This window comes from Myxine glutinosa, chromosome 4 (genome assembly GCF_964187855.1).
Source record: "Myxine glutinosa chromosome 4, kmMyxGlut1.1, whole genome shotgun sequence".
NCBI classification, from domain to species: Eukaryota; Metazoa; Chordata; class Myxini; order Myxiniformes; family Myxinidae; genus Myxine; species Myxine glutinosa.
In genome coordinates, this window is record NC_136264.1 from 194,355,547 (window position 1) to 194,381,131 (window position 25,585).

At 43.5% G+C, this 25,585-nt stretch overlaps 1 protein-coding gene across 4 annotated transcripts in view; it reads right to left on the reverse strand.

Moving 5' to 3' along the window:
* CACNA2D2 (calcium voltage-gated channel auxiliary subunit alpha2delta 2) overlaps nt 1–25,585 on the reverse strand; it is a 337,069-nt gene that overhangs the window by 53,783 nt on the left and 257,701 nt on the right. For all 4 annotated transcript variants that reach the window (XM_078776839.1, XM_068114187.2, XM_068114186.2 and 1 more), the window contains one exon: nt 1,517–1,577. In XM_078776839.1, coding sequence (XP_078632965.1) covers nt 1,517–1,577 — 61 coding nt within the window. The remainder of the gene's footprint in view (nt 1–1,516; nt 1,578–25,585) is intronic.

A 25,585-nucleotide genomic window follows, 5' to 3' on the forward strand; every position in this document is an offset into this window, starting at 1 on the left:
CGGTTTCACTCATTTCTTCGATAGATGATTAAACCTTATTTGGATTATTTGGAACAAGCACTCATCTGCATTCATGACCACGCTTATACCTATATATAGAGGGGCAAGTACTTACTAATATAAAGTCGATGAATGAGTAATATTGAATCAAATCGATAATATAAAATATAAGTTAAACTAGAACACATCCCAAAATGCAAAGCCGATCCGTCCATACCCACTTTGTACTCAAACTAAACTTGACGAAAACGACAGTTAAAAAACTATTGTACATTTTATTAATAGGTGTTCTCCATATTCTCATAACAAAGGTTTGTTCAAGATTTGATGAGAAAAGCTCAAATGGTAAAAAAAAAGTTATTGTCTGGACAGACACAAACAATGGTAAACAAAATAAAGAAACACAGAAGTGATATTTTTTAAAAACAGGGTGTTTCGTGCTTGATGCACCTGGGGCGGGGCTAATAAGGGCTATCGAGAGTGGCTATAACTTCGTCCTTTCACATTTTGATCCAATTTTTAATTATTTTCTCCATATTCTCATACGAGAGGTTTGTGCAAATTTGATGACAAAAGCTCAAATGGTAAAAAGTTATGGCTTAGAGAAAAGCACATGCAGGCACATACGCACATATTCACAAAACCTCGTCCCCCACTGTGTGGGGGATGGGCTGATGAAATAAAAATTCCTAAAGATGGAGCTCACTGTGCTCTTGGGAACTTTCAACACTCCAGAAATTGTTTTCTACCCTTCCCAAGATCTTTGCCTCCTCACAATTCTATATTGGAGTTCTACGGACAGTACCTTGGACTTCATGGTCGAGTTTCGGCTCTGACATGCACCGTCAACTGTGGGACCTTATGCAGAAAGGTGAGTTTCTTTCTAAATCATGTCCATTGCATTGAATTGGCCACAGGTGGACTCCAATCAAGTTGTGGAGACATCTCAAGGATGATCAAAGGAAATTGGATGCACCTCAGATCAATTTGGAGCGTCATAGCAAAGTGGTTCAATTCTTATTGACTCAACACATTTCAGATTTTAATTTTTAATTATTTTGTAAAAAAAATTCTAAAAACATAATTCCACTTTGACATGATTGTATTAAGTGTAGATTAGTGAGAAAAAATCTCAATTTAATCAATTTTAAATTCAGGCTGCAACACAACAAATTGTGAAAAGCCGAGGGGTGTGAAAACTTTCCGAAGGCACTGTACAGTACTGTATACTACAGAGACAGTGTGTCTTATTCTGATACACCATGTTATCAATTCCAATAATTATTAATTTGGCCAGTGTGTGTTTTATCCTTCAAATGATGCGGTGCTTATTATTGCAGCATGCAGTTACAATCTGAGTTGTTCACTGGCACAACAGGTTGTGCATGTTGTGGAGTGGAGCCATGACAGAGTGCTTGGCATGCAGTGTATCATGAGATGAACAGTCAACATGTCACATGGCATCGTGGCAACATATATGTTGGTGCGGTGCTTGGAGGTTTACACAGTTACTGACCTGGGTGCAATGAACACGTGTCCAATCGGTTCACTGAAGGACCGTAATAAGCTCTCTGCATCTGCAGATGCACATGAGAAACGAGAAACAACGTTCAAGATCAGTCGAGATTGGGCAATTAACCAGCATCAGGGAACATTTGTTGAAATCTGTTTTAACACTCTCGGTAGAATGACATTGGGCAATAAACAAAATGGTGCCTTTACTTGCTCCCAAGGCAAGTAGAGGACAGACAGAATTTATTGGTTCCATAACGAGCTTATTATTGTATGGGGAAAAACACCAACAATGCAATGGTAACGAAAGCCAATGGATAACACACACACGCACTGGGAATGTGAAGGAACAATTAGGATTTAAATTAACAAAAGTCTTCCTTTGACTGATGAAATGAGGATGTTCGGGATACATGCAGGAATCAGGGTGGAGGACAATGTGCAAGGTGAATTACATGTGGAATTTCATATGAAAGGAGGAAATGAAATTGATGGAAAGCTGAGAGAAGGGTAAGGCTTAAAAGACCACCTGGATTAGGTGGTAATGCAAGAATTGTACAGGAGAGGTATATGGCTGTGGGTGGTGAGTGCCGAGGAGGGAGGCAGGGGGTGGGGAGGAGGAGGGAGGGCTAAACCTTGGGTTGTGCTTTTGGAGCTGTGCCAAGCATTAGTCTAAGGGTTCAAGTAACAATGACAGAGAAATGGCCGAATAGACTGCATGACCAGGTAAAAATACCAAAAAATCAGTGCTGCAGTACGAGACGTGTCTTGTTGGGAAGCATTCAAGGGAGCACGTGAATTTTTTTTATCAAATAGAGAAACCCGTGGCAGGTCGTTTTGGTGATCCAAAACGAATTGAATAAGAAAACAAAAAACAAGGCCTTGGAAGATGAAAAAGGATGGTCATGGAAGATGAAACATCAACCAGCAGATACTTGCCATCATTGTTTATTGAGCGTGTGCGAGTCCATTGAGAAAGGAAAGAAGAAGAAAAGAATGAAGAAAGGATGAAAAGGAAGGAAAGAATCAACAGTAATTTAATACACAAGGTTGATGAAGAATATTTCAATTGAAGTTTATTATTTGTCCACGAAAATGGAAAATTCCACTGTCAAACAAAAATCACAATGTTAGGATAAATTATAATCCAATCCATTTACAAATGCAATTAAAATAATAAATGATGACAAAAACAACAGCATTGAAAAGCAAAAACCCACTATCAAACTGTCAAAATGACACAGAGAGAACAATTTAACAGACAACGCCAGCATCGACTACAACGGCACTCGGTAGAGCGCATACCTCCACCAGGCTGAACAGTTTACATTTTGTATCCCACTGCAGACCAGATCTGCATCCGGACCTGAACCAAAATCGATTCGGCTTGTTCTTGTCACTTATCCAACTCATCCAACAAGTTTTGTCATAAATCGTCCACAACTTTTTGAAATATCGTGGAGTATATCGTTTTGGCCCCATCTGTCAATGGTGAAGAATCACTTAAGAAATTAAAACGAACTCGTATCGGGGACCAGGATTCGCATCTTCGGCAAAATCGAATCGATTCGTCTTTGTCACACACCCAATCTGTCTACCAAGTTTCGTCTGAATCCATCCACAACATTTTGAGATATCCTGCTCACAGTCAAACAAACATGAAAGACATTGTGCAGAGCTCGATACTTGCAAAATCCATGAAACTAATTTGACCTTAAAAAGAATTGGCGGTTGAATTCAGTGACATGACATGAAAATATTCTTCAAATTTCAAGTCAATCAGATGAAAATTGAGGATTTTAGAAATTTTACAAAGCTGTTGACTTTTGCCTATGCTGACCATTTGACCGCAAAAACAAAAGGCTTCTTGCTTATGACCAACAAACTCTACCAGGGGGTGAAGTTTTGTGAAGTTCGGAGTAAAAATGACACCTGTGTGCGATTGACATCGAGGCAGACAAACAGACAGAATAATGCACACGACCAATAAATCTTCGATTTTCGCAAGTAACAAACAGACAGAATAACGCACACGAGCAATAAATCTTCGATTTTCGAATGTAACAAACAGACAAACAGACAGAATAACGTACACGAGTAATAAATCTTCGATTTTCGCAAGTAGGTTGAGGGGTTGAGGGGTTGATGGGTTGAGGGGCTCGTGGTTGGCTCGAACAGCTACTTATGGTTGGGAGGGGGTTTGGGGACTTGTGGCTGGGAGAGGGTTGAGGGACTCGTGGTTGGCTCAGGGAGCTACTCGTGGTTGGGAGGGGGTTGGGGGACTTGTGGTTGGCTAGGGGAGGGGGTTGGGGGACTCGAGGTTGGCTAGGGGAGGGGGTTGGGGGACTTGTGGTTGGCTAGGGGAGGGGGTTGGGGGGACTTGTGTTTGGCTAGGGGAGGGGGTTGGGGGACTTGTGGTTGGCTAGGGGAGGGGGGTTGGGGGACTTGTGGCTGGGAGAGAGTTGAGGGACTCGTGGTTGGCTCAGGGAGCTACTCGTGGTTGGGAGGGGGTTGGGACACTTGTGGTTGGCTAGGGGAGGGGGGTTGGGGAAATTGTGGTTGGGTTGGGGGAGGAGTTGAGTAATCTGTTGTGGAAGGGGGAGAGGGTGGTTGATTGATCAAGCAACATGTTTGGGGAGCACATAGGTAGGCAATATTAAATTAACATATTTAACTTCCATATTGTTTAAGTCACCAGTTCACTGGTAATTCCCTGTTTGTCGTAAAAATGTCTCTGATGTCTCTCGTCTGATGTCTCTCGGTCTCTGCTCTCAAATGTTGTGTTTGTGTCCTTCCCCCTCTCTCCCCATCTTGTCTACCGCTCCCGATGTTATATGTTTTATGTGTCGGTTTGTCTTTCTGTGTGATTAATGTTCGCTCTTTCACGAGCCTCGATCTTGTATACAAAAAAAAAAAAAAAAAAAAAAAAAAAAGTAACAAACAGACAAACAGACAGAATAACGCACACGAGCAATACATCTTCAATTTTCGAAAGTAACAAACAGACAAACAGACAGAATAACACACACGAGCAATACATCTTCAATTTTCGAAAGTAACAAACAGACAGAATAACGCACACGAGCAATACATCTTCAATTTTCGAAAGTAACAGACAAACAGACAGAATAACACACACGAGCAATACATCTTCAATTTTCGAAAGTAACAAACAGACAAACAGACAGAATAACGCACACGAGCAATACATCTTCAATTTTCGAAAGTAACAGACAAACAGACAGAATAACACACACGAGCAATACATCTTCAATTTTCGAATGTAACAAACAGACAAACAGACAGAATAACACACACGAGTAATAAATCTTCGATTTTCGAAAGTAACAAACAGACAAACAGACAGAATAACGCACATGAGCAATAAATCTTCGATTTTCGAAAGTAACAAACAGACAAACAGACAGAATAACGCACATGAGCAATAAATCTTCGATTTTCGAAAGTAACAAACAGACAAACAGACAGCATAACGCACACGAGCAATAAATCTTCAATTTTCGCAAGAAACAAACAGACAAACAGACAGAATAACGCACACGAGCAATACATCTTCAATTTTCGAAAGTAACAGACAAACAGACAGAATAACGTACACGAGTAATAAATCTTCGATTTTCGCAAGTAACAAACAGACAAACAGACAGAATAACGCACACGAGCAATACATCTTCAATTTTCGAAAGTAACAGACAAACAGACAGAATAACACACACGAGCAATACATCTTCAATTTTCGAAAGTAACAAACAGACAAACAGACAGAATAACGCACACGAGCAATACATCTTCAATTTTCGAAAGTAACAGACAAACAGACAGAATAACACACACGAGCAATACATCTTCAATTTTCGAAAGTAACAAACAGACAAACAGACAGAATAACGCACACGAGCAATACATCTTCAATTTTCGAAAGTAACAGACAAACAGACAGAATAACACACACGAGCAATACATCTTCAATTTTCGAATGTAACAAACAGACAAACAGACAGAATAACGCACACGAGCAATAAATCTTCGATTTTCGAATGTAACAAACAGACAAACAGACAGAATAACGTACACGAGTAATAAATCTTCGATTTTCGCAAGTAACAAACAGACAAACAGACAGAATAACGCACACGAGCAATACATCTTCAATTTTCGAAAGTAACAGACAAACAGACAGAATAACACACACGAGCAATACATCTTCAATTTTCGAAAGTAACAAACAGACAAACAGACAGAATAATGCACACGAGCAATAAATCTTCGATTTTCGAAAGTAACAAACAGACAAACAGACAGCATAACGCACACGAGCAATAAATCTTCAATTTTCGCAAGAAACAAACAGACAAACAGACAGAATAACGCACATGAGCAATAAATCTTCGATTTTCGAAAGTAACAAACAGACAAACAGACAGCATAACGCACACGAGCAATAAATCTTCAATTTTCGCAAGAAACAAACAGACAAACAGACAGAATAACGCACACGAGCAATACATCTTCAATTTTCGAAAGTAACAGACAAACAGACAGAATAACGTACACGAGTAATAAATCTTCGATTTTCGCAAGTAACAAACAGACAAACAGACAGAATAACGCACACGAGCAATACATCTTCAATTTTCGAAAGTAACAGACAAACAGACAGAATAACACACACGAGCAATACATCTTCAATTTTCGAAAGTAACAAACAGACAAACAGACAGAATAATGCACACAAGCAATAAATCTTCGATTTTCGAAAGTAACAAACAGACAAACAGACAGCATAACGCACACGAGCAATAAATCTTCAATTTTCGCAAGAAACAAACAGACAAACAGACAGAATAACGCACATGAGCAATAAATCTTCGATTTTCGAAAGTAACAAACAGACAAACAGACAGAATAACGCACATGAGCAATAAATCTTCGATTTTCGAAAGTAACAAACAGACAAACAGACAGAATAACGCACATGAGCAATAAATCTTCGATTTTCGAAAGTAACAAACAGACAAACAGACAGCATAACGCACACGAGCAATAAATCTTCAATTTTCGCAAGAAACAAACAGACAAACAGACAGAATAACGCACATGAGCAATAAATCTTCGATTTTCGAAAGTAACAAACAGACAAACAGACAGAATAACGCACATGAGCAATAAATCTTCGATTTTCGCAAGAAACAAACAGACAGAATAACGCACACGAGCAATAAACCTTTGATTTTTGGAAGTAACAGACAAACAGACAGAATAACGCACACGAGCAATAAATCTTCAATTTTCGCAAAGTAACAAACAGACAGAATAACACACAAGACCAATTAATCTTCGATTTTCGCAAGTAGCTTAAAAAACAGAATAACACACAAGGCCAATAAATCCTCGCAAGTAACAGACAAACAGACAGAACAAGCATTCTGAGTATTGCGCTGCAATACATGTCCCCTACCGGTAGTCTGTCGTCCAGAAATCTGTTGGGGAAATTACCAAAGTTCAAAGTGCCATCACTTTGTCAAAAATGATCGAAACGTCGTGAAGTTCGAACTTGATCTGTAACTTATCATGAGGAAAGCATGTACCAAGTTTGAAATCATTAGCATTAAGAGTTTAGAAAAAAAGTCCGGAAAACTGTTCTTTGCGTGACGGACAGACAGACGGACAGACGGAGGGACTGAGTGCACCTATAGTCCCCTCTGGTGTACACCGGTAGGGGACTAATAACGCACAGGAGCAATAAATCTTCGATTTTCGTAAGTAACAAACAAACAAACAGACAGACAGAATAACGCACACGAGCAATAAATCTTCGATTTTCGCAAGTAACAGACAAACAGACAGAATAACGCACAAGAGCAATAAATCTTCGATTTTCGCAAGTAACAGACAAACAGACAGAATAACGCACACGAGCAATAAATCTTCGATTTTCGCAAGTAACAAACAGACAGAATAACGCACAAGGCCAATAAATCTTCGATTTTTGCAAATAACAAACAGACAGAACAAGCATTCTGAGTATTGCGCTGCAATACATGTCCCCTACCAAAGTTCAAAGTGCCATAACTTTGTCAAAAATGATCGAATATGCAAATTTATGCACGGTTGATGCTGGTTTTCAAACTTGATCTGAGGTATGCTGAGACACGTGTGTCACGCCTCTCGTCGTTGATAAGCCCGCAAGGTCGCTCCGTGTAGCGGCCTGCACGTATTGCACTGTGTGAATGATATAAATCATTACCAACTCACGGTCTGAGGAACTAGCGATTCCAGAGATATCCATTTAAAAAAATATTTTCGTTTAATTAACGATATCTGCCAAACCACGTGCCCTATCGCAAATTCCAAAAGGACATTTTAGTCGACTGACATGCTGAACAGATTTGTGAAGTTTCCCCTCGATTGGATCAAAAATGAGGGAGGGGCTCGGTTTTAAAGGTTCATGCTTAAAAACGTCATAACTCTGAAACCATGTGACACATGACGTCATGCTCGCTGACTTTTTTTGTTCGAAATGGGTATGCGATTCTGCCTGCAAAGTTTGGCCTCGATCTGTTCAGCCGTTGCAGAGATAAAGGGGTTTTCGTGTTTTCACGAAAAACAATATGGCGGCTGAACCACGTGACCTGTGACGTCTTAATTACCATTAAAATATTCTACAGACCGAGTTCATCATATGGTGAAAATTTTTATCTCAATCGGTCCTATTATTGCAGAGAAATTGGTTTTTAAAGGAAATTAAAACTTAAAATTGCACTGAGTTAAGGATCATCAGAATTATCAGAATTCCCAAAGCTCAAAGTGCCATAACTTTGTCAAAAATGATCGAAACGTCGTGAAGTTCGAACTTGACCTGTAACTTATCATGAGGAAACCATGTGCCAAGTTTGAAATCATTAGCATTTAGAGTTTAGAAAAAAAGTCCGGAAAACTGTTCTTTGCGTGACGGACTGACGGACTGACGGACTGACGGACTGACAAACTGACGGACGGAAGGACGGCGTGCAAACCTATAGTCCCCTCCGGTGTACACCGGTAGGGGACTAATAACACACAAGACCAATTAATCTTCGATTTTTGCAAGTAACAAAAAGACAGAATAACACACAAGACCAATAAATCTTCGATTTTCGCAAAGTAACAAACAGACAGAATAACACACAAGACCAATTAATCTTCGATTTTTGCAAGTAACAAAAAGACAGAATAACACACAAGACCAATTAATCTTCGATTTTCGCAAGTAAGAAACAGACAAACAGAATTATGCACACGACCAATAAATCTTTGATTTTCACAAGTAATGACAAAAAGACAATAACACACAAACCCAATTAATTTTCGATTTTCGCAAGTAGCAAAAAGACAATAACACACAAGGCCAATAAATCTTCGATTTTCGCAAGTAACAAACAGACAGAATAACGCACAAGGCCAATAAATCTTCGATTTTTGCAAGTAAGAAACAGACAGAACAAGTATTTTGAGTATTGCGCTGCAATACATGTCCCCTACCGGCAGTCTGTCGTCCAGAAAACTGTTGGGGAAATTACCAAAGTTCAAAGTGCCATAACTTTGTCAAAAATGATCGAAACGTCGTGAAGTTCGAACTTGATCTGTAACTTATCATGAGGAAACCATGTACCAAGTTTGAAATCATTAGCATTAAGAGTTTAGAAAGAAAGTCCGGAAAACTGTTCTTTGCGTGACGGGGACTGACGGACTGACGGACTGACAGACGGACAGACGGAGGGACGGCGTGCAAACCTGTAGTCCCCTCCGGTAGGGGACTAATAACGCACAAGGCCAATAAATCTTCGATTTTCGCAAGTACCAAACAGACAAAACTTGTTCATGAGAAATTACATTTATGTTTATCCTTCCTCGGAGGATCTTTCCAGTATGTTTTGCTTCTCTGTGCAGTTTTACCAAATCAGCTATTTTGACACCGTGGAAACAGACACATCAGTCGTATAAGATGACACTCCTAATTAATGACGACTCATAATTGTTTTATAAATCCGAAATGACTTCAGTTGCCTAATAAAGTACAACGTTGTCATACTTATAGTATAGATTTGCATATGAGTCTTAACGGCCAAAATTATTCCAACCTTGTGGGGTTGGCCGGGGAACGTCTTTTACCCAAGTCTTTCAAGAACCGGCTGGCCCGGCCTGATTTTCGACTGAGTAGGTTAAAGCATAAAATGGTAGTTTGTTCAGGTTGCCCGCAATGGTTCACCTGCTCTTCACAAAGAGGACACACGGGATATTTAACCTTTAATGTCCACCAACTAATCCCGAAAGACAGGGCGCCTGTTTAACGTCCATCTGAGGGACGACACACACATTGATGGCAGTTTATAGCTGTGTCAGGATTAAAACACAGGCTCGACATCTTAGAGGTGAGTGTACGTGCCTCTATGCTATCCTGCCAGCTCAAGTTGACTGTTATAAAATTATAATGACATTGAATGTGCAGAAATTCTTGTATATTAACAAATGGCATTTCTGAATGGAATGCTGAGAACATATTGAAAAAGGAAATCAACAGTACAGATACATTTAAAGGACACCACCCCCAATGCCAAATAAATAAATATCCTCCAGCGCGGTATAGCCGGGGCGCCTTCGGCACCCGGCGATACCGCCGTGCAGCACATAGAGACGGTATTGGGAAGGAGAGGTGTAGTGAAATTATACCGAAGGTGAACCCAGGGTGTGCTCGCTTCAAAAGGGGCGTCTATAAGACCCGGGACAACCGGGGCGCACGAACACTCCAGCGGCACTCACTGTGACATAGTCCTGTAGTTTGAATGGTATGTACGCCCCTATATGCTGCGCTGATTGTTTTCTCTATTGGTATCGGCCATTGCCCATGAAATACTCTGAATCTAATGTCTGTTGCATTAATGTATTTTTACAGGATGTTACTTCAGATCTAAATGATATTAAACCTACCCAAGGGTCAAGTCGTGTCTGAGCTTGATTTTCACGACAAGAGGTGTACAATAATTGATTAATTCCGTAACTAAAATCAATAAATAATATAATCAGAAAATAATTTCTTAATCAAATGGCTAATAGTGTTTCATGAACCACCAGTGTTTAATCCGAAGCTGTAACGTTTTGAAAATTAATTAAATTGATTAACCAAAAAGTAAATAATTAATTGATTAATCAATAAATAATAAATCGATTAATTGATTAATCAATTAATTGAAAATTGAAATTGAATTGAAATTCAATTTTGAAATTCAAAAAATTAATTGAAATTGACCGTTTGCCCTTCACGTGACTCGTGGTGGTCCCTCTCGGCTCTCCCCCCGTTGGTATTTTTGTGCACATAAGATTGTTCACGGTTCTGTTTAAATATTATTTAAATATGTATAACCTTTCCCCTTCAGTGTTTTACTCAGTGGTATTTTACAACACGCTGTTTTTCTTCCTATTTAAAAGGCTTTTCTCAATTTCCTCTCCAACTCATTCCACCTCAAAAAAAAGAAATTCAATATCTTATACGTCTCCCTCACTACATGGTCTAAATTCACATTCATTCCATCCCTCCTCCATCATTCTGAAACGGATTGCTAACTTGAAAATCACAACAAACCCAATTTGTTTTCAATGTTCGTCTTTCATTAATCATCCACTTTCTAAACTCCCCTCTTGCCCCTCCCATCCAAATCCCTCCCCTTGCACCTACACTCCTAAACTCCCGCCTTGCCCCGCCACTCTTAAACTCCCCCCCCTACCCCTCCACTCCTGAACTCCCCCCTTGCCCTTCCACTCCTGAACTCCCCCCTTGCCCTTCCCCTCCTAAACTCCCAACTCACTCCTCCCCTTCAAAACTCCCCCCCAACCCCTCCCATTCAAATCTCCCCCCATACCATTTCTCTCCAATTCTCCCTCCAATTCTCCCTCCTCCTCAAAGCTGCCTCCTCCCCACTTCGTCTCCCTTCTATCTCATACCTCCACCCCCCCCCCCCAACCTTCTTCTTTCCTCTGCCCCCCCTCAAACAACCCCTCACTGTGCCTCATCCCTTCACCTTCAAACCTTTCATCCTCCTCATCCTTCCCTTTCTTGGAACTCTTCTGCAATCGCTGACACACTAACAACTGCTCTCCCTACCTCCCCCTCTCATCCTTCATCTTACCCTACTCCTCCCCTCCCCTGTCCTGTACCCGATGCTCCCCCTCTCTCTTCATTAACGGTATGGACCTCAAACATCCGGGGCCTTCGCTCAAACCTGACTGATCTCTCCATACAGGTTGCTTCTGACAATCCAGACTTGATCTGCTTAACAGAGACTTTCCTCCTTCAAGATGTCTCTGATTCCTTAATATCTCTTCCTGGTTACTCCCTCCTCCGGTATGATAGACCTGAGCCTCGGCCTGGTGGTGGGGTGGCTATCTTTATCAAAAACTCTCTTCCTCACTCTCCTTGCACTGCCCTCTCTCCTCCTCACCCCCAGGAGTACCTCTGGCTACGGCTTCCTCTCCGCTCCCACCTTTTGTTCATATGTGTTCTGTACCGTCCCCCAAACAGTGATGACTCCATCTACATTTCACTGTCTGACAACATGGACCAACTTCTATCCACTCATCCCAACTCTCTCTTCCTCATATGTGGTGACTTCAATTGTCATCATGCCACCTGGTTGGGTGTGGGTTCCTCTCTCACCAGTCATGGCACCTCAGCAAAGGACTTCTGTGACTCACTGGGATTGACACAATCTGTCAATTCCCCGACCTGGATCTCAGCCAATGGAGTATCTTCTCTTCAAGACTTGGTTATGACTAACTTCCCTGCTAATGTCTGCTGCTCTTCTTCTGCTCCAATCGGTTCTTCTGATCATGTGCTTGTCAAAGTGGACATCTCTCTGGCCATTCTCAGAGAGCCTCCTCAGCGTCGACAAGTCTGGCATTTCACTCAGGCCGACTGGGACGGTCTTCAAGCAGCCATCAATCGTCTGGATTGGTCTCCCATCTCCACTGCCTCTGACATCAATTCTTCCTGGGAATTCTTCCAAAGCAAACTGATCTCTCTCATGCATAGATTTATCCCATCTCGCCTTCAGTTGTCTTACCCTTCCTCCCGTCCATGGCACACTGAATCTTGTGGTGAGGCAGTTGCCCTGAAACAACTTGCCTTTGCCTCTTGGAAGGCTAATCCAACTGAAGGAAATCTCAGTTCCTTCCACCAAGCTCGGAACAAGTGTGTGTCTACCCTCAGGAGTGCCAGGAAGCACTATCTCTCCTCACTCAAGAATGAACTCTCAAACCTGTCTCCTTCCTCCAAATCCTGGTGGCGTCTGGTCAAATCCGTTTCTGGTGTTTGTTCCCCCTCCATCCCCTCCCTTACCTCAAATGGCCACACAGTTGACATCGCACGTGACAAAGCCGAATGCCTCAACTCTGTGTTTGCCTCAAAATCCTTAGTCCCAAACCCATCTCTCTCTGTTCCCACCTTTCCCAGTCGAACCAAACTGCTCCTGGACTCTGTGACCTTCTCTCCTGACAAGGTGGAGGAGTTTTTGTCAAACCTCGACTCTGATTCTGCAACTGGACCAGATGGCATCAGCCCACGGGTCCTAAAATCCTGCTCTGCCGCTCTATCTCACCCTCTCTCTGTTCTTTTAATAATAATAATAATAATTCATTTATTTTGTATAGCGCTTTTCCAGAAGCCCAAAGGCGCTTTGACAGAGTGGAAAACATAATGCATAACAATACATGAAAACAACAATTGCAAAAAGACAAGAATCAAGAAAACAAACAGCAGCGATATACGGCATATATATAAGACAAGAATCAAAAAGACAAGACAAGAATCAATAGGGAAATATTTAAAGCAAAAGGAGGGAGAAGGAGAAGAGATAGTCAGGGGTTAAATGCTGTGGGTTGAATGTTGAATGCAGCGTTGAACAGGTGGGTCTTTAGTGATGTTTTGAATGTGGTGAGTGAGGAGGAGTCTCTGATGGTGTGAGGTAGTGAGTTCCAGAGGGTGGGAGCAGCGATGGAGAAGGCCCTGTCCCCCCAGGATCTGAATTTGGTCCGGATGGAGGGGGTCAGGAGGTTGGTACCAGCAGAGCGGAGGTTGCGGGTGGGAGTGTGTCTGGAGAGGAGGTCAGCCAGGTAGGATGGGGCCAGGTTATGGAGGGCTTTGTATGTCAAGAGGAGGATTTTGTACTGGATTCTCTGGGGGATGGGGAGCCAGTGAAGCTTGTAAAGGACGGGGGTGATGTGGTCACGGGTCCGGGAATGAGTGAGTAGACGGGCAGCGGAGTTCTGAATGTATTGGAGTTTATTGGTGATTTTTGAGGGTGAACCATAGAGGAGGCTATTGCAGTAGTCCAGACGGGAGGTGATGAAGGCGTGGATGAGGGTTTCTGCAGCCGTGGAGGAGAGGGATGAGCGGAGACGGGCAATGTTTTTCAGGTGAAAGAAGGCTGACTTTGTGATCTGTTTAGTGTATTTGTCGAAGGAAAGGGTTTGGTCAAAGATGACGCCAAGATTCCGGATGTGAGGGGAGGTGGATACTGGGATACCGTCGATGTTGAGGGCAAAGTTATGGGTGGATTTTGTGAGCGTTTTTGGGCCAATGATGATTATTTCAGATTTATCACAGTTAAGCTTGAGGAAGTTGATTTGAAGCCAGGATTTTATTTCAGTGATGCAGTTTGTCAGGATAGAGTGGGTGTCGGTGGAGACGGACTTGGTGGAGATGAAAAGCTGGATGTCATCGGCGAAGCAGTGGAATTGGAGACCATGACGGCGGATTAAGTGACCGAGCGGGGACAGGTAAAGGATGAAGAGGAGGGGGCCAAGAACTGAACCTTGGGGGACACCTTGGGGGAGGGGAGCAGTGGGGGATTTGCAGTTATTGATGGAGATGAACTGGCATCTGTCAGAGAGGTATGATTTAATCCAAGAGAGGGCAGTGCCGGTGACGTTAAAGGTGGATTCAAGTCGGGTGAGGAGGATAGTGTGATCGATGGTGTCAAAGGCAGCGCTGAGGTCGAGGAGGACGAGAATGTTGAGGTTGCCAGCGTCAGAGGAGAGGAGAAGGTCGTTGGTGATTTTGAGGAGAGCAGTTTCAGTACTGTGGTTGGAGCGGAATCCGGATTGGAATGTTTCATACAAGTTATTGGCAGAGAGATGATGTTTGAGTTGAGTGGCTACAGCGCGTTCCAAAACTTTTGACAGAAAGGGTAGGTTGGAGATGGGTCTGAAGTTGTTTAGGGTGTCAGGGTTTAGACCAGGTTTTTTTAGAATGGGGGTAACAGCAGCAATTTTGAGGGAAGGTGGGACGATGCCTGTAGACAGGGAGGAGTTTATTGTTGCAATGATAAGTGGAGAGAGAGCAGGGAGGGAGGCTTTGACAAAGCTGGAGGGGATGGGGTCAAGAGTGCAGGTGGCAGTTTTCATTCCTATGAGGAGTTCAGAGAGGTCAGTAGGAGAGATTGGGGAGAACCGAGACAGGGGATGGCAGGACAAGGGGGGGCAGGTGGTTGGAGGGGGAGCGGGTGCGGCGGTGGTCAAGCTGTTGTAGATGTTGTCAATTTTGCGTTGGAAGAAAGAGAGGAAGGAGATGCAGTTGTCTACTGTGAATGACTGGGTGGTGGTGTTCAGGGGGCGGAGGAGTTTGTTTATTGTCGAGAAGAGTGCTTTTGGGTTTCCGGAGCCAGAGTGGATAATTTGAGAGTAGTAGGCAGAGCGGGCGCGGGAGAGGGCATCTTTGTAGTGTTGTATGTGGTCCTTGTAGGCTTGGGAGTGAACTGTGAGACCCGTTTTATTGCGGAGTCTTTCAAGTTGGCGAGCACGAGTTTTCATCAGGTGGAGTTCAGGGGTAAACCAGGGAGCAGAATGGGTGAAAGAAACTGTTTTGGTTTTTACAGGCGCAAGCTGGTCAAGGCAGGAGGAGAGAGTGTGGTTGTAGTAGTCAGTGAGGTCGGAAGGGGTGTGGAGGTCAATGAAGGGAGAAGTGGACATTTTTTCAGAGAGGGTGGATGAGAATGAGGTAGGTGAAAGAGCGTTTAGCTTACGGAAGTTGATTGTGCGATAATGCCTTGGTGTTGGGGCGGGGATGTTGATGGTCAGAGTGATGGCTAAGTGGTCAGAGAGGGTGAGGTCGGAGCCATAGAGATGGTGCAAATTTAATCCAGTGGAGCAGACAAGGTCCAAAATGTGACCACGGATATGGGTAGGAAAGTCGACATGTTGAGTGAGGTTAAAGCAGGTGAGTAAATCAGTGAAGTCAGTGGTTATTGTGGAGTCAGTGGAGTCCATGTGGATATTGAAATCACCAAGGAGGAGGATTGAGGGGGAGAGGGAACATAGCTGGGTCAGAAAGTAGGAGAAGTCAGAGAGGAATGATGGGTGGGGTTTGGGAGGGCGGTAGACGACAGCCATGACTGACTGCGTGTGACCAGAGAGTTTTAAAGCCAGGTGTTCAAATGATGGAGCAGATGAGATGGAGATGAGGTTGGTCTTGATGTCTTGACGGTGGATAACGGCAATTCCACCACCTCGGCCCTCCGAGCGTGGTTTATTGACGTAGGAATATCCATTGGGTGTGGTGAGGTTGAGTGTGTAGTAGTCCAGAGGTTGTTGCCAGGTTTCGGTGAGACAGAGAAAGTCCAGTTTGTTATCCAGGATGTATTCGTTCAGGATGAGGCATTTATTGTTGAGGGACCGGGTGTTGAACAGGGTGAGCTTGATGTTGTTTTGAACAGCAGGGATGAATTCAGGTGATTTAGCCAGGGTTCGTAGGCAAGAGGTGCGATCGTGTGGGTTGCTGTGACCAGGTGCGCTGGGACGAAGAGTGAGAGTGCGCTGAGCCGACCAGAGGACGGGGATGGAGTGACCTGATTGCAAATAAACAAACTTGCGACCGGAGCCACGGTGAATGTACCTGGGTCGTCGGAGGAGTCCATTTGATTTGATGGCAGAGATGCATGATGGGGTGGAGCGGGTATTGAGCAGAAGAAGCCTTGCGGCGGAGTACTTCAGAGCCATGCCAGGCAGGAGCGAAGGGACGAGTACGAGGCCAAGGTCGAGGAGGCAAAGCGGCAAACGCAGCGGCAAACGCAGCGGCAAACGACTGCAGCCGCTAATCAAGACCACAGCGGCAAACAAGGCCACAAAGACCACAAGGCCACCGGCAAACAAGGCCACGGCCACAAACAACGGGAGCGGGCCTTTCGATTCCGTATTCCGTACCATCAAAAGCAGATTCCGTTATCCAGCCGGAGAACACGCGGCACGTGCGGGTGTGAAAAGGCAGGACAGGTGTGAGATGTCAGGTCAGAAAAGTAGAAGCAGACCCTGTACATCCATCCAGTCGGAGAAGCGGCGAATATGCAACGCCAGCGTCCTCTCGCAACCTTTTCACCCTATCTTTTGCTCAAGGTCATCTGCCAGCATCCTGGAAATCAGCAAACATTACCGCTTTACACAAAAAAGGTGCAAAAACAGATCCTTGCAACTACAGACCAATCAGCCTGCTCCCAATTATCAGCAAAGTCATGGAATCCATCATTGCTTCGGATATGAAATCTTTCCTCTTCTCCAATGGCTTGATCTCTGATCATCAATTTGGTTTCAGACCAGGTCACTCTACTCTGGACATGCTGCTTCTGCTGTCTCAACAATGGATGGAGGTCCTCAATGCCAAACAGGAAATCAGAGCTGTCTCCCTTGACATATCACGTGCCTTCGATACGGTCTGGCACCCAGCTCTGCTCACCAAACTCTCCTCCTATGGTATCCATGGAAATCTCCATGCATGGCTTGCGGACTTCCTCTCTGGTCGTAGTCAACGTGTGGCCCTGAATGGATTTCTCTCATCTCCCCTTCCCGTTCAGGCTGGAGTTCCCCAAGGCAGTGTGCTGGGCCCTGTGCTTTTTCTGGTCTTTATCAATGATCTCTCCGACTCTCTGGAAAATCCTCTGTATCTCTTTGCTGATGACTCCACTCTCTGCCGCTCCATTCCTCTTCCCTCAGATCGGCAGTCTGCAGCCTCCTCACTCTCTGAAGACCTGGACAAAATCACAGACTGGTCAAACATGTGGAACATGTCTTTCAATCCTGACAAATCTCACACTCTTACTATGTCTCTCCGAAAAGATTGACTGGACAACCCTCCCATCTACTTTCTCAACAATCCTCTCCAAGAAGTTCTGTCGCTCAAGCTTTTGGGTCTCACCATCTGCCATGATCTTTCTTGGGAAAACCACATTTCCAAGCTGGCCTCCAAAGCCAGTCACCGACTGGGCATCCTCCGTCGTGCGAAGTCCTTCCTAGGCACACCTGAGCTCCTCACCACATACAAGGCTTTCATCCGCAGCTCAATGGAATACTGTTCTCCCCTATGGGCTGGTGCTCCTGCCTCACACCTGGCTCGGCTTCACGCTGTTGAATCCAAAGCTTTCAGAATCATTGGAATCTCCCGCGATGAAGCTATCTCTGAGGGCCTTTCACTCACTCACCGCAGGCAGGTAGGTGGTCTTTCTGTCTTCTACCGACTCCTCTCCGGCCTTGCTCCCCCAACTCTCTCTGTGCTCTGTCCCCCAAATATTCCTACAGGTCGCACAAGATCTGCCAGCCACCCTCTGATGGTTAAACTGCCGAAATCTCGGCTCTCTGCTCACCTTCACTCTTTCATTCCTCTTTTCTCCCGCCTCTGGAACAAACTCCCATACTCACTTCAATCACACTCCTCCCTCCAGGTCTTCAAAACAGCTGTCCACCACCATCTCTTATCTTCCCCCATCCAAAACCTTGATCTTTTGTACCCCCACTAATTCACCCCAGATCCACCTTGTTTGAAATTCCAACTTCTTTCCTGGAAGTCTTGGCAGTGTCCATACGTTTTATACCTCTCCCACCCCCCCCCCCCCCTTCCCATGCCTTCCCCCCAAAGCCCTCTCCCTCCCACAGTTCTCTCGATGTCTCCATGTCTCTCGGTCCCTGCTCTCAAATGTTGTGTTTGTGTCCTTCCCCCTCTCTCCCCATCTTGTCTACCGCTCCCGATGTTATTTGTTTTGTGTGTCTGTTTGTCTTTCTGTGTGATTAATGTTCGCTCTTTCACGAGCCTCGATCTTGTATACAAAACAAAACAAAACAAACAAAAAAAAAAATCAAAAATATCCTTTATAGCAAAATCACTTGGTCACTGTCGTGTCTGAATATCAGCTTCTGAGCTCAAAAGGTGCCTGAGATAATGAGATATTGCCCAGAGGAGAAAGAAAATAAATAAATGATTAATAATGAAAATAAATAAATAATAATCATAACATAATGAAATAATTTATCAATTGGCTAATAGAATAGCTAAACCCCATAGCGGGGCAGCTAAGTGCCAAATATCAGTACAATTGTTCAGATTGTGGTAAAAGCACCAAATTTCGTACAGTTCATCTTGAATACATAAAAATCGATTTCAGATATAGTGCCAAAAAAAAAATCCCCCTGGTGGCCATATTTGGCCAAAATCCAAGATGGCCACCAGCCGAGCCGTGAATTTCTATTAAACCCGATATTTTCTTTAATATTCAAGCTACAGACATGAATAAAACATCATTTTGTATGTTTTCAGACACAAGGAATCCAATTACAGCATTAATTATTTCATAAAATGCATATATTTCAGCATAAAGGGCATGTTTATGTCGAAATTGTCAACAATCGACGAACAATTGACCGGATTACAATTTGGAATATTCACGATGACAACAGTCGGAAAGGTGAATGCTTACTTTCTAATATGACTATTAACTGTATTCAGAAACAATTCTTTTCTCTTTTCTGTCAGGTCTACATGTATGGCGCCAATGATGCCATCCAGGTGTTAAGTCTGAACCTTCGGAGCTCCCACAATGTCGACATGGAAAAAGTGTAAGCTCATTGAACATGAGAAGCTGTCCTCACCTCGAAACACACCAGGACCTATTGATTGGACAATATGTGTGCTATGTCAAGAACGTTCGACTGCACCACTTCAGTGTCCTGCACTATCAAAACGAACAGATGTGGGAGCTGGTTATGACACATTGGCTGACAATTTGAAATGTTTTCATGACTTGGGCAAGCTAGCGGTGGCTATAGATATATCACAGCTTGATGAGGGCGATGGCATTGCAAATACGTTGTCCAAACATAGTGCCAAATGGCATCACTCCTGCCGCTTGAAGTACTCTGCTAGTAGGCTGACAAGACTACAACCGGTGGAACCATGCACCAGTCAGAAAGGAGATGGTCCTTATATGCGTCGACAAGCTAGTGAAGATCAAAGTAGTGACACATGTTTCTTCTGTGACATCATGGGAACAGAAAGTAGTCCGCTGCACGAAGCAATGACGTCAAAACTTACACAACGTGTCAATCACTGTGCTTTCAAGCTACAGGATCAAAAGCTAATTGCCAAACTTAGTGCGGGTGACCTAGTGGCACAGGAAGCGAAATACCATTCAGCATGTCTGGTGAAACGGTACAATGCTAGCAACAGGAAAGTAGAGGAAGAACAAACCCAGAGCCCAGATGGACAGGCTCACGGTATAGCTTTGGTCGAGGTAATTGGCTATATCGAAGATATACGTTTAGCTGACAAGACCGTGGCTCCAATATTCAAATTGAGTAATCTCCTGCAGCTGTATACCGCTTACGAGAGCTAGGGGTGGACATATCGGGCCGTATAAACTCTACACGTCTGAAAGAGAGACTCCTTGCCCATGTATCAGGTCTTCACGCGTACAGGCAAGGTCGCGACATCCTTCTGACATTCGAAGAGGATGTAGGACTTGCTCTGAAAGATGCATGTTTGGATGACTTCGATGATGAAGCTATTTGCATAGCAAAGGCAGCACAGATTATTCGCCAAGACATGCTGAAGAAGCACACATCACACTTTGATGTGCGTGTTCCAGAGGTGCCTTCCCCAGATGCATGGGGGTGGAAGAAGAACGCTCTACATGAATGGGAACCACTGTGGACACTACTGCCTGAAGCAGCAATGTCTTGTTCCGAGCTGATAAAGTGTCATTGTGTGAAAGGTCGCAGGGGACAATGCAAGTGTGTCAAAGCAAATCTTAAATGCACAACACTCTGTCAATGCAGGGGTGATTGCGACCACAATGAAGGCAACTGACTGTTGTTTGTAAATGATGTAATGATATGGCGTTTTCATTCGCTAGTCGAATGTAGCCTACTGCAGTATTAGTAGTAGACATCATCATGTTTCAGTAGTATTGTCATTCAGTTGACATGGGTGTATATAGTTAATGTATTTGTTGTCTATCATGTCTATATACAACATGAACTGGTCAATTTATTGTTTATTTCAAGATCTGCCAATGTGGGTAATTGTGCTTTAATTCTAGTCTGATTTGTATATCAGTTTTACGGTATCGTTCTTGCCAGCAGTCAGCTATAGTGGCTACTGGTATACTGGTATATCATATCAAGGTGCTTAATAATCTGTTATAATGTGGAATGTCAACCACACCCAACTGCAGTCAGAAGTAGTTGCTTAATGATTTTGTGTTCTTACTTCCCAATATATTGCATTGCGATATTTGTTTACATTTTTATTTATGTTTGCTTCTGCTTGTACATCATATGTTACCATGATGACAATGCATTTATTTTAAAACTCAACCATGTGGTAATTCCATGTAAAGTAATTTTACTTTTCATTTAATGTGAAATGTTTTAATATTGTTCATTTTTAAATCTCATTTCACATGCATCAGTGTACTATGTGCATAATTTAATGGTAGCGATGGAATGTTGTGCTAAACTGTTGGCAGGTGGAACAACAGAGCGATTCGGTTACTAAATTACCATATTATAAATGATGTGTACAATTACACCTTCATGCATTACATATATTATTGCAAGTAAAAAATACTTAGAATTTATATTATGAGTATAATACACCCATGTTGTGATATGATAGCACATCACATTGCTTAAAATCGGTCAAATTTTTCACCGATTTCAGATAATTTGGCACAAAAAAGCCCTTTATGTTGAAATAAATGTATTTTATGAAAGAATTAATGCTGTAATTGGATTCCTTGTGTCTGAAAACATACAAAATGATGTTTTATTCATGTCTGTAGCTTGAATATTAAAGACAATATCGGGTTTAATAGAAATTCACGGCTCGGCTGGTGGCCATCTTGGATTTTGGCCAAATATGGCCACCAGGTGGATTTTTTTCTTAGCACTATATCTGAAATCGATTATTATGTATTCAAGATTAACTGTACGAAATTTGGTGCTTTTACCACAATCTGAACAATTGTTTCACATATCTGCCCCGCTACCACCGTTTCATCCGAATATGTGACTTTAAAAATAATTAATTAATTAAGTCATTGTCATGTCCAAATATCAGCTTCCCAGCTCAAAAGGTGCCTGAGATATTGCCCAAATGAGAAAGGAAATAAATAAGAACTTAATTAATCGATAAAGACAGACAGACAGACTGGAGGAGAGTATAATAGTGTAGATATTATATATAATTATAGATACAGATATATGTATGAGAATTAACTGTACCGCGAGCCTGAGGAGAATTAACTGTACCGCGAGCCTGAGGAGAGGAGCTCACGTTTTTGGTGAGAACTGGTATTCTGAGGAGATTGGTCTTCCTAAGAAGGAGAGCTTCAAGGAGGTCATCGTGCCTGCCTGCTTTGGCCTTGGTGTTATCATCCTCCACCATTGCCTGTTGATGGTCCTGTTCGTCTCCTCATCATCTCTTCGTCGTCCTGCTCATCTCATCACCTGCTCCGTGCCCATCCTCTCATCGCCTGCTCCTTGCCCATCCTCTCAACCGCTGCCACCAGAGATGAGTCGCCATTTTGTGTCCCTCGACCCATCTGTGCTTGTGACTTGACGCCTTAGTTTTTATCGGATTTATTTTACTTTATTGTATATAGTTATTATTGATTTCTTTCTCCGTTTATTTTTTCGGGATTAAACCCGTTTGGTTTTATTCAAAGCTTTATCCCGGTGTGTACCCTGGTTAGAATAGGTACACCGTATCCCTGCGTGTCGTAAGAGGCGACTAAGAGGGTTGGTGTCAGGAAGGGCATCCGGCCATAAAAACATTGCCTCAAAAAAGAGAACCATGACAATCACAACTACATATGGGCAGGGTACAGCCCGAAGTGGAGATCGGTTTCTGAGGTTTGGGACATGGAATGTAGGGACAATGACAGGGAGATCAGGAGAAGTGGTGGAAGTATTGGTCAGAAGAAGAGTGGACATATGTTGTGTGCAAGAGACGAGATGGAAGGGAAGTGGTGTGAGAATGTTGAAGGGTAGGCAGGGACAGAAATACAAGTTTGTGTGGCAAGGGTGCCCGGAGGGCGTGAATGGTGTTGGTGTCCTGTTTTCTGAGGAGTTTGTAGACAGTGTGGTGAGTGTGACTAGAGTGAGTGATAGGTTGATGATGGTGAAAATGATGATTGGAAAGCTCTTGGTGAACGTCATCTCGGGATATTCTCCGCAGGTTGGTCGGAGCGATGAAGAGAAGGACAAGTTCTGGTGTGCGATAGAGAAGCTGACAGAAAACGTGAAAGATGAGGAAGTTGTTGTGGTAGGAGGAGACCTAAATGGACATGTGGGAAGGAGTATGGACGGTTTTGAGGGAGTTCATGGGGGTTACGGATATGGTGTGAGAAATGGAGAACGTGAAAGGATTTTGGAGTTTGCTGATGGAGCTGATTTGTTGATTTGTTAACACTCAGTTCCAGAAAGAGGATAATAAGCTTGTTACAATGGTTACATACACGTCAGTTGGGTCGACGACAACCGTTGACTACCTGATGGTACGTAGGCGAGATAGGGGGCAGCTCCGGGACACAAAGGTGATCCCGGGGGAGGAGGCTGTTTCACAGCACCACTTGGTTGTTTGCGACAAAAGGGCGAAAGGTGCGAGGAGAGCTCGGCGGGTGAAGTACCAACCGAGAATGTAGGTGTGGAGGTTGAAAGAGGTGACAGCAAGGGAGGCATTAAAAGAGAGGCTGAGTAGGGTAGAGGATGATGTGGTTGAGCTTGAATGTGGTTGGATGTCAATGAAAGATAGTCTGTTGGGAGCCGTTGGATGAGGTATGTGGATGGACAAAAGGACCACAGAGGCACTCGGAAACATGGTGGTGGGATGATGAAGTTGGAAAGAGGATTGACGAGAAGAGGAAGAAGTTCAAGGAGTGGCAGAAGGCAAAGGGAACGGGAGCAGAAAAAGCAGAGCATGAAAGTTATAAGGCAGCCAAAGATGGCTGCAAAGAAAGAGGTAGCAAAGGCGCAGGAGGCATGTAGGAAAATGTTCGGAGAACGCTTGGATTCGGAAGAGGGTCAGACAGCGGCTTTCAGGATTGCAAAACAGATAGCGAAAGAGAGGTGTGATGTGATGGCGGTGAGTTGCTTGAAGGATGAAGTGGGACAAATCATTGTCGACCCAGATGGAATTAAAGGAAGATGGAAAAGATATATGGAAATGCTGTTGAATACAGAGAATGAATGGGATGGCAACATAGAGAGTAACCCAGTTTTAGGACCGGCAGAGAAGGTAACTGAGAAGGAAGTTGAGGAAGCGATAAAAGCAATGAAGAGTAGAAAAGCGGGAGGGCCGACGGGAGTTGTGGGAGATATGTTGAAGGCAGCAGGAAGTTGGATTGTGAAGAGAATGACAGAGATCTGTAATCTGGTGGTGAAAGAGGGCCGCATTCCAGTGGATTGGGAACTGAGAACCCTCGTCCCTCTATACAAGGGGAAAGGTGACCCTCTAGAGCAGGGGCGGGCAACCCCCGGCCCACGGGCCACATCCGGCCCGCGAAGGCTTAGCGTCCGGCCCGCCACCCTGCTAGGCTTTATTATTGCAATCCGGCCCGCGGACCTCCCAGTAAAACTCATATCATTTGTAAATGTAAGAGTTTATATTTAGCCGGTCTGAATTCAAGAAAGGGACATTTTGTCTTCAGCACCGTCCTCTTCCGGAAGACATGCGCACGGGGAACTGTCTTGCCTAGACACCGCCTGCTTGCTGATAGGCGGTCTTTTCAAATCAGCCGGCATGTGATACGGACGTCCTTCCGATTCAGTCAGCTTGCGACAAACGTTGGTGTCTGGGACAAATAACTTGCAACAAAGAGGTAAGCGACGCAGAGTTCTCTAAACCTATTTCAATTTTCACTTTCTTTCAATTTGCTTTGTTTTGTTTGTTAGAACATGTTATTATCTTTCATTTGCTGCGTTTAAATAATTTTATTCTCCCTTTTTATTTGTAAAAATAAAAATATAACGAACTTTCTATTTGTAAAGAAAAAAAATATATAACGAACTTTCTGTTTGTAAAAGAAAAAAGAAATTGACGAACTTTTGTTTAAAAGGAAAACGAAATTGACGAACTTTTGTTTAAAAGGAAAACGAACTCTTTAAAAAAAAACGTATGCAGACTGATTCATTTCCTGTATTTCAGTTTTACGGTGAAACTGTGTCATATTCAGCGTTGGCCACGTGCGCGCAAAATAAATACATTCATCTGTACAATTCGTCTTCCGAGATTTTTTGTGCCCCAGATTGCTTGCTGTTACATCATTTATTCATTGCTGATATACCTAATTTTCTTCCTTTTCAGCTCATCATGTCTGCGACCCAGCGTGTTAAGAAGAGGAAAGTGGACCTCGAGCGTCGGATCTTCAACCCTGAGTGGGAGAAGTACTTCTTCATCGAGCGCTTTGGACAGGCCCAGTGCCTCATATGCTTGAAGACTTTGGCTGTCCTAAAAGAGTACAACGTGCGCCGCCACTGGGAGACAGAGCACCGCTCGTCAAACTTCGCGTCGGTGTCTGCTGACAACTGACAACTGACAAGGAAGGACGCCATGGTTAGACTATCAGGCAACTTGGAGAAACAAACTTCACTCTTCCGCAAGCAGAATACTGAGGCCGAAAAGGTGACGCGCGCCAGTTATGAAGTCTCCCGCATCCTTGCTCGCCGAATGAAGCCATTCGCGGATGGGGACTTCATCAAG